The sequence below is a fragment of the Diadema setosum genome, chromosome 14, assembly GCF_964275005.1.
Source record: "Diadema setosum chromosome 14, eeDiaSeto1, whole genome shotgun sequence".
Taxonomy (NCBI): domain Eukaryota; kingdom Metazoa; phylum Echinodermata; class Echinoidea; order Diadematoida; family Diadematidae; genus Diadema; species Diadema setosum.
Window position 1 is genome coordinate 918,844 of NC_092698.1, and position 13,311 is coordinate 932,154.

The following is a 13,311-nucleotide window of genomic DNA, read 5'->3' on the forward strand; positions in this document are numbered from 1 at the left end:
TGTTCAGTCTGCATGAAAATTTCTATGCCAGATAAACCTAAGGCAAGTCTTCTGGCTGTCTGAAACAACCTTTGCTATAAATAAGTTATTAAAAGTTCACCATTGGGTGTATGATATTGGATATGTGTGTGGTAATGAGTGCACTGAAAACAAATTTCTGCTCTGCAGTAATGATGGGTTATTTTGCTTATGAAATATTCTTAGTATGAAAGCCTTATTTAAGATACCGGTAGATTTTACTGGAGACGAGATGGGGCCGGTTTGTGGTGTGGTCATTTCTGTTTGTTTGTTTTTTGTTTGTTTGTTTGTGTTAAACTGGTGTATGCATTAATTGTATTTTAACAGAACCAGGACAGTATGTAATGCACAGTATGCAACATTCTAAGTGCAACAGACAATCTCATCCAAAATAAAGATGCTCCTCACCAGTTAGCTCCAGCTAGCAAGGAGTGAACTGGTATGAGTTTCCAAATTAACATTTCTGCAACAGTTTTATATTGTATTCCTGTACAAGGATTTATTGTCTTCATGCAAACAAAAAAGACAAAGGCATCTTTATGCTTATTTACTCTGGGAGACAGAAAGTATTGCTACAGTAGAGTGTGTTTGTGTATGTGAAGGTATTATTCATGCTAGAAAGTTGACATGCTGTAATATTGTTCTGTTCCAGAGTAAGTTGTGTGATGTCTCAGTACATGGAAATCCCATTATAACAAGTTGCTAGGACAAGCGTTTTTACTCTATTAAACATTACTGGTTCCTCGTAAATGTGAAGAGAAAAGATACAGTATTACAGTACATAATAGTGAAAAATATGGGACCGACAGAATACATCTTTTGAAAAGCGGTACCTTGTAAGCAGGCTTGTGATAAGGTTTCCCTGTACTTGGGCAATCGCATGGGTAGCTAGTGAATGACTTTTTGTCAATACAGTTTACAGATACAAGTTACTGTGAGACTTGATATAATCGCAGCATGATATTTTCGCGAATTGGAGCCGACGGCCTTTTTCGTGGCATGAAATTTTCGTCAATTGCCTCTGGTGTTCATTGCACACAGTGTAGACAAGAACTGTTGCATGCGTTTTAGTTTTGCGAATCTTGGCGCTCGCGAAATTCGCAAAATTAAAATGCATGTGAACATTCGTTTTATAGTATATGAAGATATTTGCAGTAAATCAGTGTATACATGTGTATAAATACATGTAAAGAGAAAGATAGATAGCTAGATACAGTAGATTGATAGACAGATGCACACACACACACACACACACACACATTTTTCACACAAAATCACAACAATCTGAATCTGAAAATTAAAATCTATGGAAAACACAAGTGATTAAATACAGTGATGAAGATGAAGGTTGTTTGGGCTGTCATTTCAACATACTTCACACAAGATGTAGTACAATATGTGCACAGGACAACACTAACGCCACAAGACTTCAGTCAATATGTCTTGTATATCATCCGTTGAGTTTTATTGCCACATTTGTTGACACTTCGTGAGTGGACAACTACACAAAAATAAGGCACAAAAAAATGTTGATCATACTGTTCAAGTTGAGAACATCGGTACAGTATTGGTCATGTGACTCCATTTTGGAAACCAAAACTTTAGAAGATAAACACACACATCAAATCTGACTTGTCAACTGTACTTATTTGAGATAAGTACATGTATCAGTGGTATATATATATTTTTTTTTTGTGACAGACTTCTGAGAGACCAAAACATTCCAGAAAAAGGAAAAGTTTATTTTCTCCTTTCAGTGAAACAGAGGCAATATGCAGCCTCCAAAGTGTTAATGTCATTGGTAATCATCCAAACATACACAGCTTGCAAGTTGTGTTGCATATTACAATTGAACAAGGAGAGATAACTGAAAGTCACAACTAAGATGCCATACTACAGATTACTGTAAAAGTGGAAATTTTCGCAGTGTTGAAATTTTTGCGCATTCACGCAACCAGAAATTAGCATGCGAATATTTTTGCTTGCCATATGTTCCCATGCGCGGTGGCTTGATTCCGCGGAATTAAAATCAAGCAAAACTCTTCTTGCCCAGCCAAGCGCGAAAAATTAGTCGCGCGAAAATATCCACATTTACAGTAGTGGCATGCATGCAACATGTCAGCAGTACACACAATATTATACTATTTGCAACTCATTAACAATCAGAATTTCATATTAAGTAGATTTCTGTCTTCATGAAAAAGAAACATGACCTGGCTTGAGTCTTCAAAGAAACCGTTACGAGGCACTACTAGAGATGTAAATTAGATTACATATATTTCATTCTATTCAAATATATAAAACAGGGTACAAAGAATTTTAATATAAGACAAGCTACAACTTACAGAGTAAAAAAATAATGCATTTTCAATAGAGCAAAACATACAACTCATCCCAAACAGTATTTCATATGGAAATGTAAAAGAATTAAATAAATCAAACTATGTTTGCTCAGCATGAGCAAAGCAAATCTGATACTACATGCAAAATTCAGTATCTTCACACCATTGAAATGACATTAAGATTAACAATGCACTGGTATTATGTACTTAAGTAAATTGCCCACAAGTTTTAGCAGGCTGGAATTAAACTTCACTCATTGACAGTCTACAGATAGCATCTCAAACACTCGGCTAAACTGATGTCATTTCTTAGCACTGAAATGAATTTTTATACAATCAAATATTACAAAGGTTGAAACGTTACACTCTGCTTCTATTAGATTGGATACGGGTGAAGTCGACGGTGATTTACCAGAATTACATTTTTGTGGCATTGGAATCAGAGAGGAAAGTGCAGAACTTTACATAAACTGAATACATGTATAGTCTTTTCACTATTTCTTAAAGAAACAACCTTGTATACACAGGTAACATGAGAAGTTCTCTCATAATACATGTACATGTTACATAGAAAATCATAAATTAAGAGAACATGTTTGTAAGAAATGTTACAATGAGAACACTGCAACAAAACATAAAGAGTGGCCATCACAGTACCTACATTCAGTACCACTACATGTACTGAAAAAACTACAGACGTACAAATCTAGTCTCATGCTACACATCCTGAGCCACGTTGATATGTTCAATAAACATTGCCTTCTGCCAGTCTTTGCAGTGTAACTACTCTCACATTTCTGCATTATCAAAAATAACAGAGAGTAATTATTTGTAAAGTCAATCTATAAGGTTAATTTTGACAATTTTCCTCTACAAACCCTCTCTACAGCTATGACAGGCTACTTTAAGGTCATGTGAATCTGACTAAATTCAAGATGCTTCGCACTTTAATATACATCATACAAAATAAATCTTTAATTCAAATCAAAAATTAATTTCAGACTGATTCGAGCTGTATTTACTGGCAAGGAATAATGACACATATTACATTAAATTGTGTCAACACAAAATCAGGTATAAGATTTGTGAAGAAAATAATACACGTACAACATGATTTCTCATCTAGTTTTCATAATGGTCCCACCTATAGTGTGTAGCTTTCTGTGCATACTTATCCAATACTTTTCATGTAAAGGTGCTGTCTACACAAGTCAACGAGTACTGTGTTCATGGGTAGGAAGCTCCTAAGATGGAATGGTATGCTTTTACATTGTCTGACATTTATAACATTTTATTAACAGGTAGGTGGTGTATCATATGTGTGAATAAAATAAGATTATGGAGTGCAAACATATCACCCTGCAACTACAAAATGACTAAAAGAATGTATTTTCTCTCACTAAAAGAGTGTACTATAACAATGTCATTAATAAATCACATTTAAGGATGTCCCTCAGGGATTTGTCTCACACAGGATAACAAAAATGAAAGGTGATTTCACGTAAAGAATTCATCTCCTAAAGGTATTCAATCTATGTCATAAAAAGTAACCTGTATTCTAGGATCACTTCACATTTGCTTTGCTCTACCAGTGTCTATTTGTCTTTTTTCTTATGGATGGGGAGGTGAAGGGTTGATGCACTTCTCGTATCTCTTTAACTTCCAAGAGTTCCAATTTCTTCAAGAACTTGCACTAGCCAAAGATTTCTGACTGAAAACAAACAATAAATATTGCCAATATTTTGCAACAACACAACGTTCGCATACTTTAACCCGTTGCAGACGAGTCCCAAGTATACTGGCGCAGGTGTCTATGGAAAATGTCAGTTGGAGCAAAATCAGTCCATCCTCAACGGGTTAACAAGAAGCAACTCCTGACTGTTCCTTTAACCCCTGTCACAGGGTGACATCACAGTAATACCACACACAAACAAAGCTGAGCTGTTCTCTGCGAAACAGGAAGACTCTAAATTTGTCCACCAAATCTTACACTCTAACGCCAAAGTGGTCATAAGCATGACCTCCTTGGACTATTCTCTGGACAATACTGATGATAAGTGGCATAGCATAGAATTTACCAATGATTTTTTTTTTTTCGCAGTATCCCCTCATATATTCTTTTGTAGGAAAAACACCAAGAACAGCGAGAAGTAATAAACATATCTAAATCAGAGGAATGGAATGGATTACCATCTGTGAATCTACAGGAGTATGGAATGTCCACTGTACTGATACAAATACGGGGGTGGGGAAGCCTAGACTCTGTATACTTTTCATTGCAGACTGCTCACTACAATTTGAGCTTGTTGTCACTTTGGATGCAAACAATAAACATCACACTGGTAGCGCACCCTCAGCATCTGTTTGGTTGTTACTCTTCAGCTTCCAGATTGACGAGACTGAAGGGAGCGAAGAGGTAGCCCTCTCCACCGTAAAACTTGTTCTGGAATTCAATCCTGGAAATGAGAGATTCAACATAATAAGATCACAGTTACAACACTAACTATGTTGGTAGCACTTCTTTGGTATGCCCTTCTCATCTCATTTCATCCTGCAACTCTACAAGAATGCCTGAAGGGCACCCTCTCTTTTTTTTTTTTTTGTTGAAACAAAAGAAATAAATAGAAAAAAAGAGGGGGACATGTGCTCCCCCCTTTAATTTTGTAAAGGCGCCTCCCCTTTATGGAATTCCTGGATCTGCTCCTGATAACAATACATTGGAATCATCTTGTTGATGTGCCTTCATGCACAAATTCTGTGTTTTTTTCACAGGAAGGCAAAAGAAATGAGAAATACTGCTGCATGAACATAAAGCCGGATGTAATCTACAAGACTGTTAAGTTCAATTTTCAAAAAATTTGCAGTTTTTATTTTAAATTAATTAATTATGCAAATATATGCAAAAAAACTCATTTTCGTCTATAATTGGCTTATAAAAGCTTATGGAATGCTGATTTTTGTTTTAAATTTTCCTAGTGACATTCCGAACATTTGTATGTAAAAAGAAAATCAGTATCAAAATTAATTTCCTATGTTTTCTATTGTTTTATCATTTTTTAATGTATTTCTTTGTTTTTTCGAACTTTTGTTTTTGTTGTTTTTTTCAGCAGAATTTGTCATACACATCTTTAGAAGCATAGCTATACTAAAATACATTTATTTCAGCCATTAAAATTAAAAATATGAATCTTTATATGAATTAATTGAAAAAACACAATTTGTATTGACTTTGTACACAAAATCACGTTTTTGAGCAATTTTGGGGTGGACGAACATTTTTTGAAGGGGCGTGGCTTCGGAACGGTATGCCCGGTCGCGACAAATTTGGTCTCAAAAGTTGCGCGAGACTTGAAAGTAAAAAGTCAGTGAGCGGCGCGGTCAAAAAATTTTGCGCGGCGGAATGGTCGCGGAATTTGTCGAGGGGGGGGCCATTATGGCCCCCCCCAGGTAAGTTAGGGTTAAACTGGCACTTGCCAATTACACTGCTTATCTTATCATGGAGACAGATTGAATGGGACTGGTTGAATTCGTTAAATATGCACAAAATCTTATGGAATGTTTCTTTGTTTTTGTTTTTTTAGAAACTGTCAAATTGAGAGAGAAATGGAAGTTTAGAATGTAATGCCATTTAAAGAAGCAGTTGTAGATTTAGCAATTATTAAAGTGGCTTTTTGAAATTCTACTACTGAAAAAATTATGCACAAATAACAAAGGCCACCTAAGAAAGATAATTTGTTACTCTTAATAATGAAAAGCTAACAACTGTTTGTAAAAATTATAATGAAAAGATGAACCATCAACTCTAGAAATATGGTTTTAAAGATTTGATTGTTTAATCTATGAGCGTTTGCCTCAAGCTAGCCCCCAGCACCTACCAGTGGAGACGGAGAGTATGTAGGAAGGCTGACAAGCCCTCCATCATGATAAGAATTGCCACTGTCATCACTGCCCAGGCCGCAAAGACAAAGAAGAGCTCAATGCCGCCAGCAATCGTGAAGACATAGCTCATGGCTCCTGTTGGGTACATCTCTATTGTGTAGAGGAACCATCCATTCTTCATCACCATGTTCCACAAGACCTCCGACAGTTCTTCATTTCAGCATCAGAAGTAAAAGGCAACAGATGAAAAAGATTAGTTATTGAATGCAACACCGAAACCTGTAACAATAACAACAACTATATACTACTATGTATAAAATAGTGATAAGCGTGGTGAGTGTGGTGGATGTGATGACGGTTGTGGTGGAGGTGATGGTAATGGTGGTGGTGGTACATCTGTAGTAGTGGAGGTGGTGGTATAGGTGGTGGTATTGGTGATGGTGATAACGGTGGTGGTGGTGGTGGAGATGGTAATAGTGGTAATAGTGGTGGTGGTGGTGGTGGTATACGTAGTGGGGGGGGGGGGTGTCCGAAGTGATAATGGTGGTGGTGGTGGGGGTGTTGGAAGTGGTAGTGCTGGTGGTGTTGGCAGTGGTAGAAGTGGTTGTGGTGGGGTTATTCTCCCAATGTAGCTTCCTCAATGTCATCATGTTATCAGAGGACCCTGATATTATCATTACACCATTACAGCTGGAATCCAGCTTGGGGTGCTGCCATGGGCAGATGCCAAATCTCACTTTCTACACATTCTGTTTAGAGAAAATTTGCTTGGGCAGGATAAGATATAAGACTGGCATGAAATTTTTGAAAATATATCACTTGCGATAATTCTTGAATGTCCTCTTTTAGTCTGGAGGCTAATTTTGCAAATGAGCACCTGCCAAAGGGACATGATCCTAGGACATTCAAAATGTGTCTCAATTCTTCACCAACTGCACTTCAGATAATTCTTGGACAAGTATGTGGGTACTGCTTCTGTGTTTACTGCATACGCTGAATATTTTGCGTGGTTGTTTTATATCTCCGTTCAGTACAGTACTCCACAATCGCGATTAAACCACTCACAAAGTCTCAATTCGCGAAAATTTAGATTCGCTAAATATACAGTGCACTCCCATTATAATGAAATGCTCGAGACCGGCAGTTTTCTTTCGTTAAAACGAAATTTCGTTATAACCGCACAATACAATGTATAACGAAAACAAGGAAGCCACGCATATATCATATTCTGTTTGCTGAATACTCGTCATACACTGGAAAGCTATGTGAACAATAAAACAGTTATTCAACTTCAGATTATTGTATAACAATGACGCAAGTTCCCCTCAGAAACTGTGCGAGACACACTAAGCGAACACACAGTGATGTGACGCGTTTGCCCATGCAGAGATGCTATGTTGTTGTTATCTTAAAGATCGAAAGAAGAGAGAGAGAGAGAAATGGGGCCCTATACAAATAATTTGCCCAAGATTTATAATTTGCATTTATAGATGCTATAAATTTGCATTTATAGATGCTATAAATGCTTGTTCCGCTACTTATTTTTCGAAAGCGATCCTCATTTCATTATAACGGAACACATTTCTTTTGTTTTTCTTTGTCAGTGGCGCTCGGAAAAGACTTCGTTATAACGAAAATTTCGTTATAACCGTGTTTGTTATAAGCAAATTTTGTACCATAGACTTTAATGGCGATAATTTTGGGACCAGAAGTTTTACTTCGTTATAACCGAGTTCGTTGTAACGGGAGTGCACTGTATGGCGTATACAGTATTATTTAGGTCCTGCCAAACAGGCCCCTAGGGAACAAAGCTATCAATTACTTTACACATTTCTATACACATTTAACTACATACCTGCATGGGCCAAGCTGAGTGCCCAGAGCCGTAGATAAGATGCTGTGTTAGAGACACAACCAAGGCAGTATTCAATGGTGTGAATAGATTGGAGGGTGAATATCTCTCCCATGTCAAACTGTGTGTGGACAAATCAGAAAAGTAGTAATAATAATAATATGAATTTATATTGCTCCAAATCCACTCTGCAAGAGTGCTCAAAGCACATACATGCTATTATCACCCCAGTCTCTGGATACATTATTTCCTGCCAGCACTGACAGTGCTCACTCTCCACGCCCTGGGGAGCATTCCAGTCAGTCGCCATTTTACAGGCGCGCACATGCTGATCAACCAACACAAATATTCTCATCCTACCAGGTACCCATTTATACTCCTGGGTGGAGGGCAGCAATGTGGATAAAGTGCCTTGCTGAAGGGCAAAGGTGTCATAGGTCTCGAACCCATGAACCCAAACCACGAACCCAAGGAAAGTCATTCCTGCAGACAGCAGGTTTTGCTACTTGTTCATTTAGGGGCATGAAGAAAGACAGACAGACAGACAGACAGACTGACGGACTGAGAGATGGGACCATGCAGGAATTATTAGGCAGGTTTTTATCCTATTATCCTTTTGTTTTTTTACATTTTAAGTTACACTCATGCTCATCTTCTGCACATGACAGCAGAAATTCATGTACTACATAGGGCAAGTCTTTGGATTGTACTACCATGCAGTGTGAATTTTGTCTTGAAGTTCAAATTAAGCTCTTCTATGCTACCCTACATCTCATAAATCAAATGACCATGATATACACAATAAAGGTTGGTTCTAAATGTGGTAGAGCAACCCCAAAGTCACAAGTAGCAATGTGGATACTACTTCACAGACAAGCTGACAGCATTTGCTGATGAGACAAATTAGTTTCTATTGCCGATCAATACACATTTTGGGGTCAATAGTAAATACTGCGATGTGACTTACAACCAGTTAGGAGCAGAAAAACTGTAACGTATGCCTGCAACAGCACAGCTCACTTCCATAAAGTGGAGAATCGGTTCATTTAGAAAGGACAGCTTTGTTCTACAAGACGATTCTTTCCACAGTAAACATGACCCTGATAATGTGCACCTTCTCCAGTTCTCTCACCTCGTCCTCCTGTAGCTGCTGGGAGGTTTCAAAGACATCATCGGTCATCGAATGAGACCCGCTGGACGTCGACGGTTTGTCCGCTTCCTCTGGGGCAGGACTAACCTGCTCAACGTCGCCCCCATTGATGTCCGAGTTGACCGACATTTGATGAGGAGAGGACCGTAATTGTGCATAACCCTTCATACAACAAATATCACAGGAAAACAAATGGAAACGAAATTAAATTGCACAATGAAGATGATGATAATGAGTCTGATGAGGAGATGTACACTATCATGATTATGGCTGGATATTTTTAACTTTACAATGCTGGACATCCAAACTGAAATAACTGGAGATGGAAATTTGGTTCGAATTGTGGTGGTAAAACATTTGCTAACAATAAGTTGTACCTGTAGCAGTATAATACTTATCTACAATAGTTGGCTGTAGTATGTACAAGCATGAGGAATTGTAGTAGTAGAAACAACAAAGAGCAGTGATAGCAGTCAAAATTACAGCTGCAGTAGTAAGAGTAGGAGAAATAGTCATGGGAAAATAGGTACTAGTTCTAGTCATAGAAGAAATGGTAGTAGTAGTAGTACTGGCAGAAATGGATAAATTTACAGTTCACGTAGCACAAGCAGACAAAAAGTATGAAATACCTCTATCTCCACTAGAAAAGGTACAAAACTTATATCTCTCCGATGTTTTACATATCTCTAGTTGACAAACCTATGATATATGAACGGCAAGCAATAAATATTTGGGCCATGAAATTTTCAGGCAGGGAAAGCAATCGCATACAAGGACTACACACAAGAAGAACAGTCATGGGAGGGCTAGAGACACAGAGCAAAGAAACCAAAAGGGAAGGGTCGGAGGGCTACAGGCTAGGAGCCCAAGTAAAGGGAGGGGAATTAAAGAAGGTTAGACAGATAAAAGGGAGGGGGATTAAAGGAGCCCGGGTAGACAGATAAAAGGGAGGGGGATTAACCCGTTTAGGACGTGTCCCGAGTATACTCGGGCTGACGTTTTCCAGGCTGTGGACTGGTCCCGAGTATACTCGGGCTGAGAGAGTGAAATGAACACGCATTTTTAAACTTAGAATTTCACCAACAATACGATACCTATGTTGAAAATGATTTATATTTTGTGGGACTACATACATCAAAGTTGCCATCTGTGAACATTTTGTGATGATTGGTCATATCTTATGTCTATAAACAAGCAAAATATTGACAAACATGAGTACAATTTTCACGACATTCAGACCTTCGCAACGGTCGGGAAACTGACCAATGACGAGCGACCAGCCGCACGCTCTGGCGATCTCATTTGCATCGGTATGCAAATTGTGTCACACTCAAGTGAAAAGCGTGCGTGCGGCGGTCAAGACCGTTGCGTGCACGCACCTACCTTATTAGCACACATTTACATGATAAAGTATTGTAGCATACTACTTCGTGTTATATCAGGAATGCAATGTCGTACTTATGGATCTTCTATGAAAGCCATCTCGGCATGACAACCTGCTTATATTGGCATGAAATGTTGGCCTTCTTCTTCCGCTGCTGAGTCCTGGGATTTGCTAAAACTCGGCGAATTGAATAAATTCAAAAGTAAATCTTTTGCGTGTCCCTGCATGCATGTGATGTGTGTGAATGTTTTTTGTGTATGTTTGTTATCATGACAGCGATGTTACTTGTAGTTGTTTGAAGAGTTTTACCATCATGAATAATATTCTGATTATGTTATAAAACTGTTAAAAAAAAAAGAAACCACTTGGCCAAGAACAAACCGAGTAGGGGATGTACTGCATACAAACAACGCAGTCGATTGTGCTACTTCATCGAAGTCGTAAATTCATATAAATTGAATAGACCAGGTGGCCAGAGTATCAGGTTACATTGTACCTCCTTGAATAGACAGGATGTTGATACAAAAACATTCCTTAGACGCACGCGTAGACGCCATCTGAAAAGTCGGGGATTATGAGCATAATAGAGAAGTTCAAAGGCCGATTACAGACAGTCTCTTTTTTCTGCATCGGTCCATAGAATGCATTATAGTGATGTGCTTCGTATGTATTACGTAACCACTTTTACGGACCCCAATGATTTTATGGTTGTTGGGAAGCGAATGTGCAAGTTCTCATGTGGTTGTAACCAACATATATGTATAGAATTTAAACTTCGACAACGAAATACGCTGCAATAAAGTAAACAAGACATATGGCATTTTTTTTCTCTCATACGCTTAGCATTCGCCAAAAAAATGTAGATATAATTATGATGTTCGGTATGATGTTTGCAGCATTTCAAAGAAGCAGTCAAAATAAAATAATATCCCATATTTCGATGATACCGACGATGGTGATGTCGACTGTTTAGTCTTTTTTGTTCTAGTTCTGTATGAATTCCTCATAATATGCTAATATTCGGCTATAGTCGCTCTGTCAATTACTTATACATTTAGAAGTCTGAGGTGTTTTCAGTCCACTTCTTTCGTAAGTTCACGAGTCAATTTTTTTTTTCGATCATTGAGTTCAATCCATTTATAATCAGTCAAATATGACAACTTATACCGAAAAAAAAACGATTTTTCTTTTTTTTTTCTTTGTAGAAAGCGCTCCAAATTTGCGAAATGGTGATTCAATTTTGCGAGAGACGGAGATGTGATAACCACATCGCTTCAATTGAACAGTTTGTTTAGGAGCAAGGTATTTCGGGCAATAAAAACATGAAATTAATGTTCTTGTCTTATCTCATGTTTATCGATGTAATCAAATTTTTTCATGTTGCTATTGAAGTAATTTATGAACTTATCGTGCCTGTGTATTTTTTATGTCTACGTATATCTCTGCATTTAGGTATGCCTACATTCATTCATTCCATTAGACTTCGTGAAATCGCATTGAAGCATTTTCATATTCATAAACGATTGCAGCAAATGCTCGTTTCCTTTATAGGCCTACATTATGGTTATTGAATGAGATTGTTAGTACTTCATTTTTGTTTTTGTCTTTTATCGGGGGATGACTGGTATACACAATAAAAAAATATTGATTTACACTCATGACATAAGAGAAGATCATTTCAGCAAAATTAGCCGTCTGTTATGAGATATCAAAGAATGCCGGGAGAAATGTCGTTTATTTCAACAAAAATATCGTCTTTTCCTTATTTTCTGAAGTGATGTAATAATTGTAGGTCGCAAGCCTGTGTGGCTTGTGCTTGCCATACTTCCATGATCATGTCGGCTTCTTCTACAGCTGCCGGATGGCCAACCTTTTTTGTTGCTAAATTGAATGAATTTCTCCGTCGAACTCGGGAATGCTCACCTGCGACCCTGTTTGAAAAGACGCTCTCTCATATTGAGACGAATTTGAATTCTCAATGGACATTCTAATTTGAATTGTGTTAAGGCTACGTAATTTGAAGTGATATAGTGAAAGGAAACTGAGATTGAATGAACATCTTCATTGCGCGATCTTTTTTTTAGGCGCTTTTGAATTACCTAACTGTGAAATTAGAAGACAAACGTACACACACACACACACACACACACACACACACAAATGACTGCAAAATCTTTGCATAATGTTGAACCATTTTGAACACTCGAATATGTCGTTTTGCTCTTCCTTTGTAATACATTTGCCTCGATTAGTGCTGCTTCGATTTATCTCATTGCATCTCATTACTTTCCTTTCCAGCTATACCCCGGCATTCCCATCATCTACAATTAATCGTTTAGATTGAATATCCCCATTGATGGTGGCGATCACCTTTCCAAGATACTTTGCCCGTATTATTATATATAATCTCATAAGATATCACCATAACACAGATTATAGGCAAACCTAGCCGTGTGTAATATTTCATTTCGTTTGCAAAAGTGTGTTCAGATTACCGTCCATGGAACTAAATTTAGAAGACCAGCCTATTTTTTTATCTCTTTATCTATCAATCTTTCTTCTTATCGCATAGACTCCGATGTTTCGTTTGCAGACCGGAAGAGCTCATAAATGCTCCATCAACTGACTTGAATAGGTGTTATATATATATATATATATATATATATATATATATATATATATATAT

The 13,311-nt window shown here is 37.6% G+C and overlaps 1 protein-coding gene across 1 annotated transcript in view; it reads right to left on the bottom strand.

The window, feature by feature from the left end:
- Positions 1 to 3,316: 3,316 nt before the first annotated feature.
- The window catches only part of LOC140238099 (V-type proton ATPase 116 kDa subunit a 1-like), a 71,326-nt gene continuing 61,331 nt past the window's right edge, over positions 3,317 to 13,311 (bottom strand). The window contains exons 17-20 of the mRNA XM_072318028.1: positions 9,224 to 9,403; positions 8,095 to 8,212; positions 6,236 to 6,449; positions 3,317 to 4,816 (exon numbers count right to left, since the gene is read on the bottom strand). Of these exons, the coding sequence (XP_072174129.1) occupies positions 4,732 to 4,816; positions 6,236 to 6,449; positions 8,095 to 8,212; positions 9,224 to 9,403 (597 nt within the window). The 3' untranslated portion in view covers positions 3,317 to 4,731. The remainder of the gene's footprint in view (positions 4,817 to 6,235; positions 6,450 to 8,094; positions 8,213 to 9,223; positions 9,404 to 13,311) is intronic.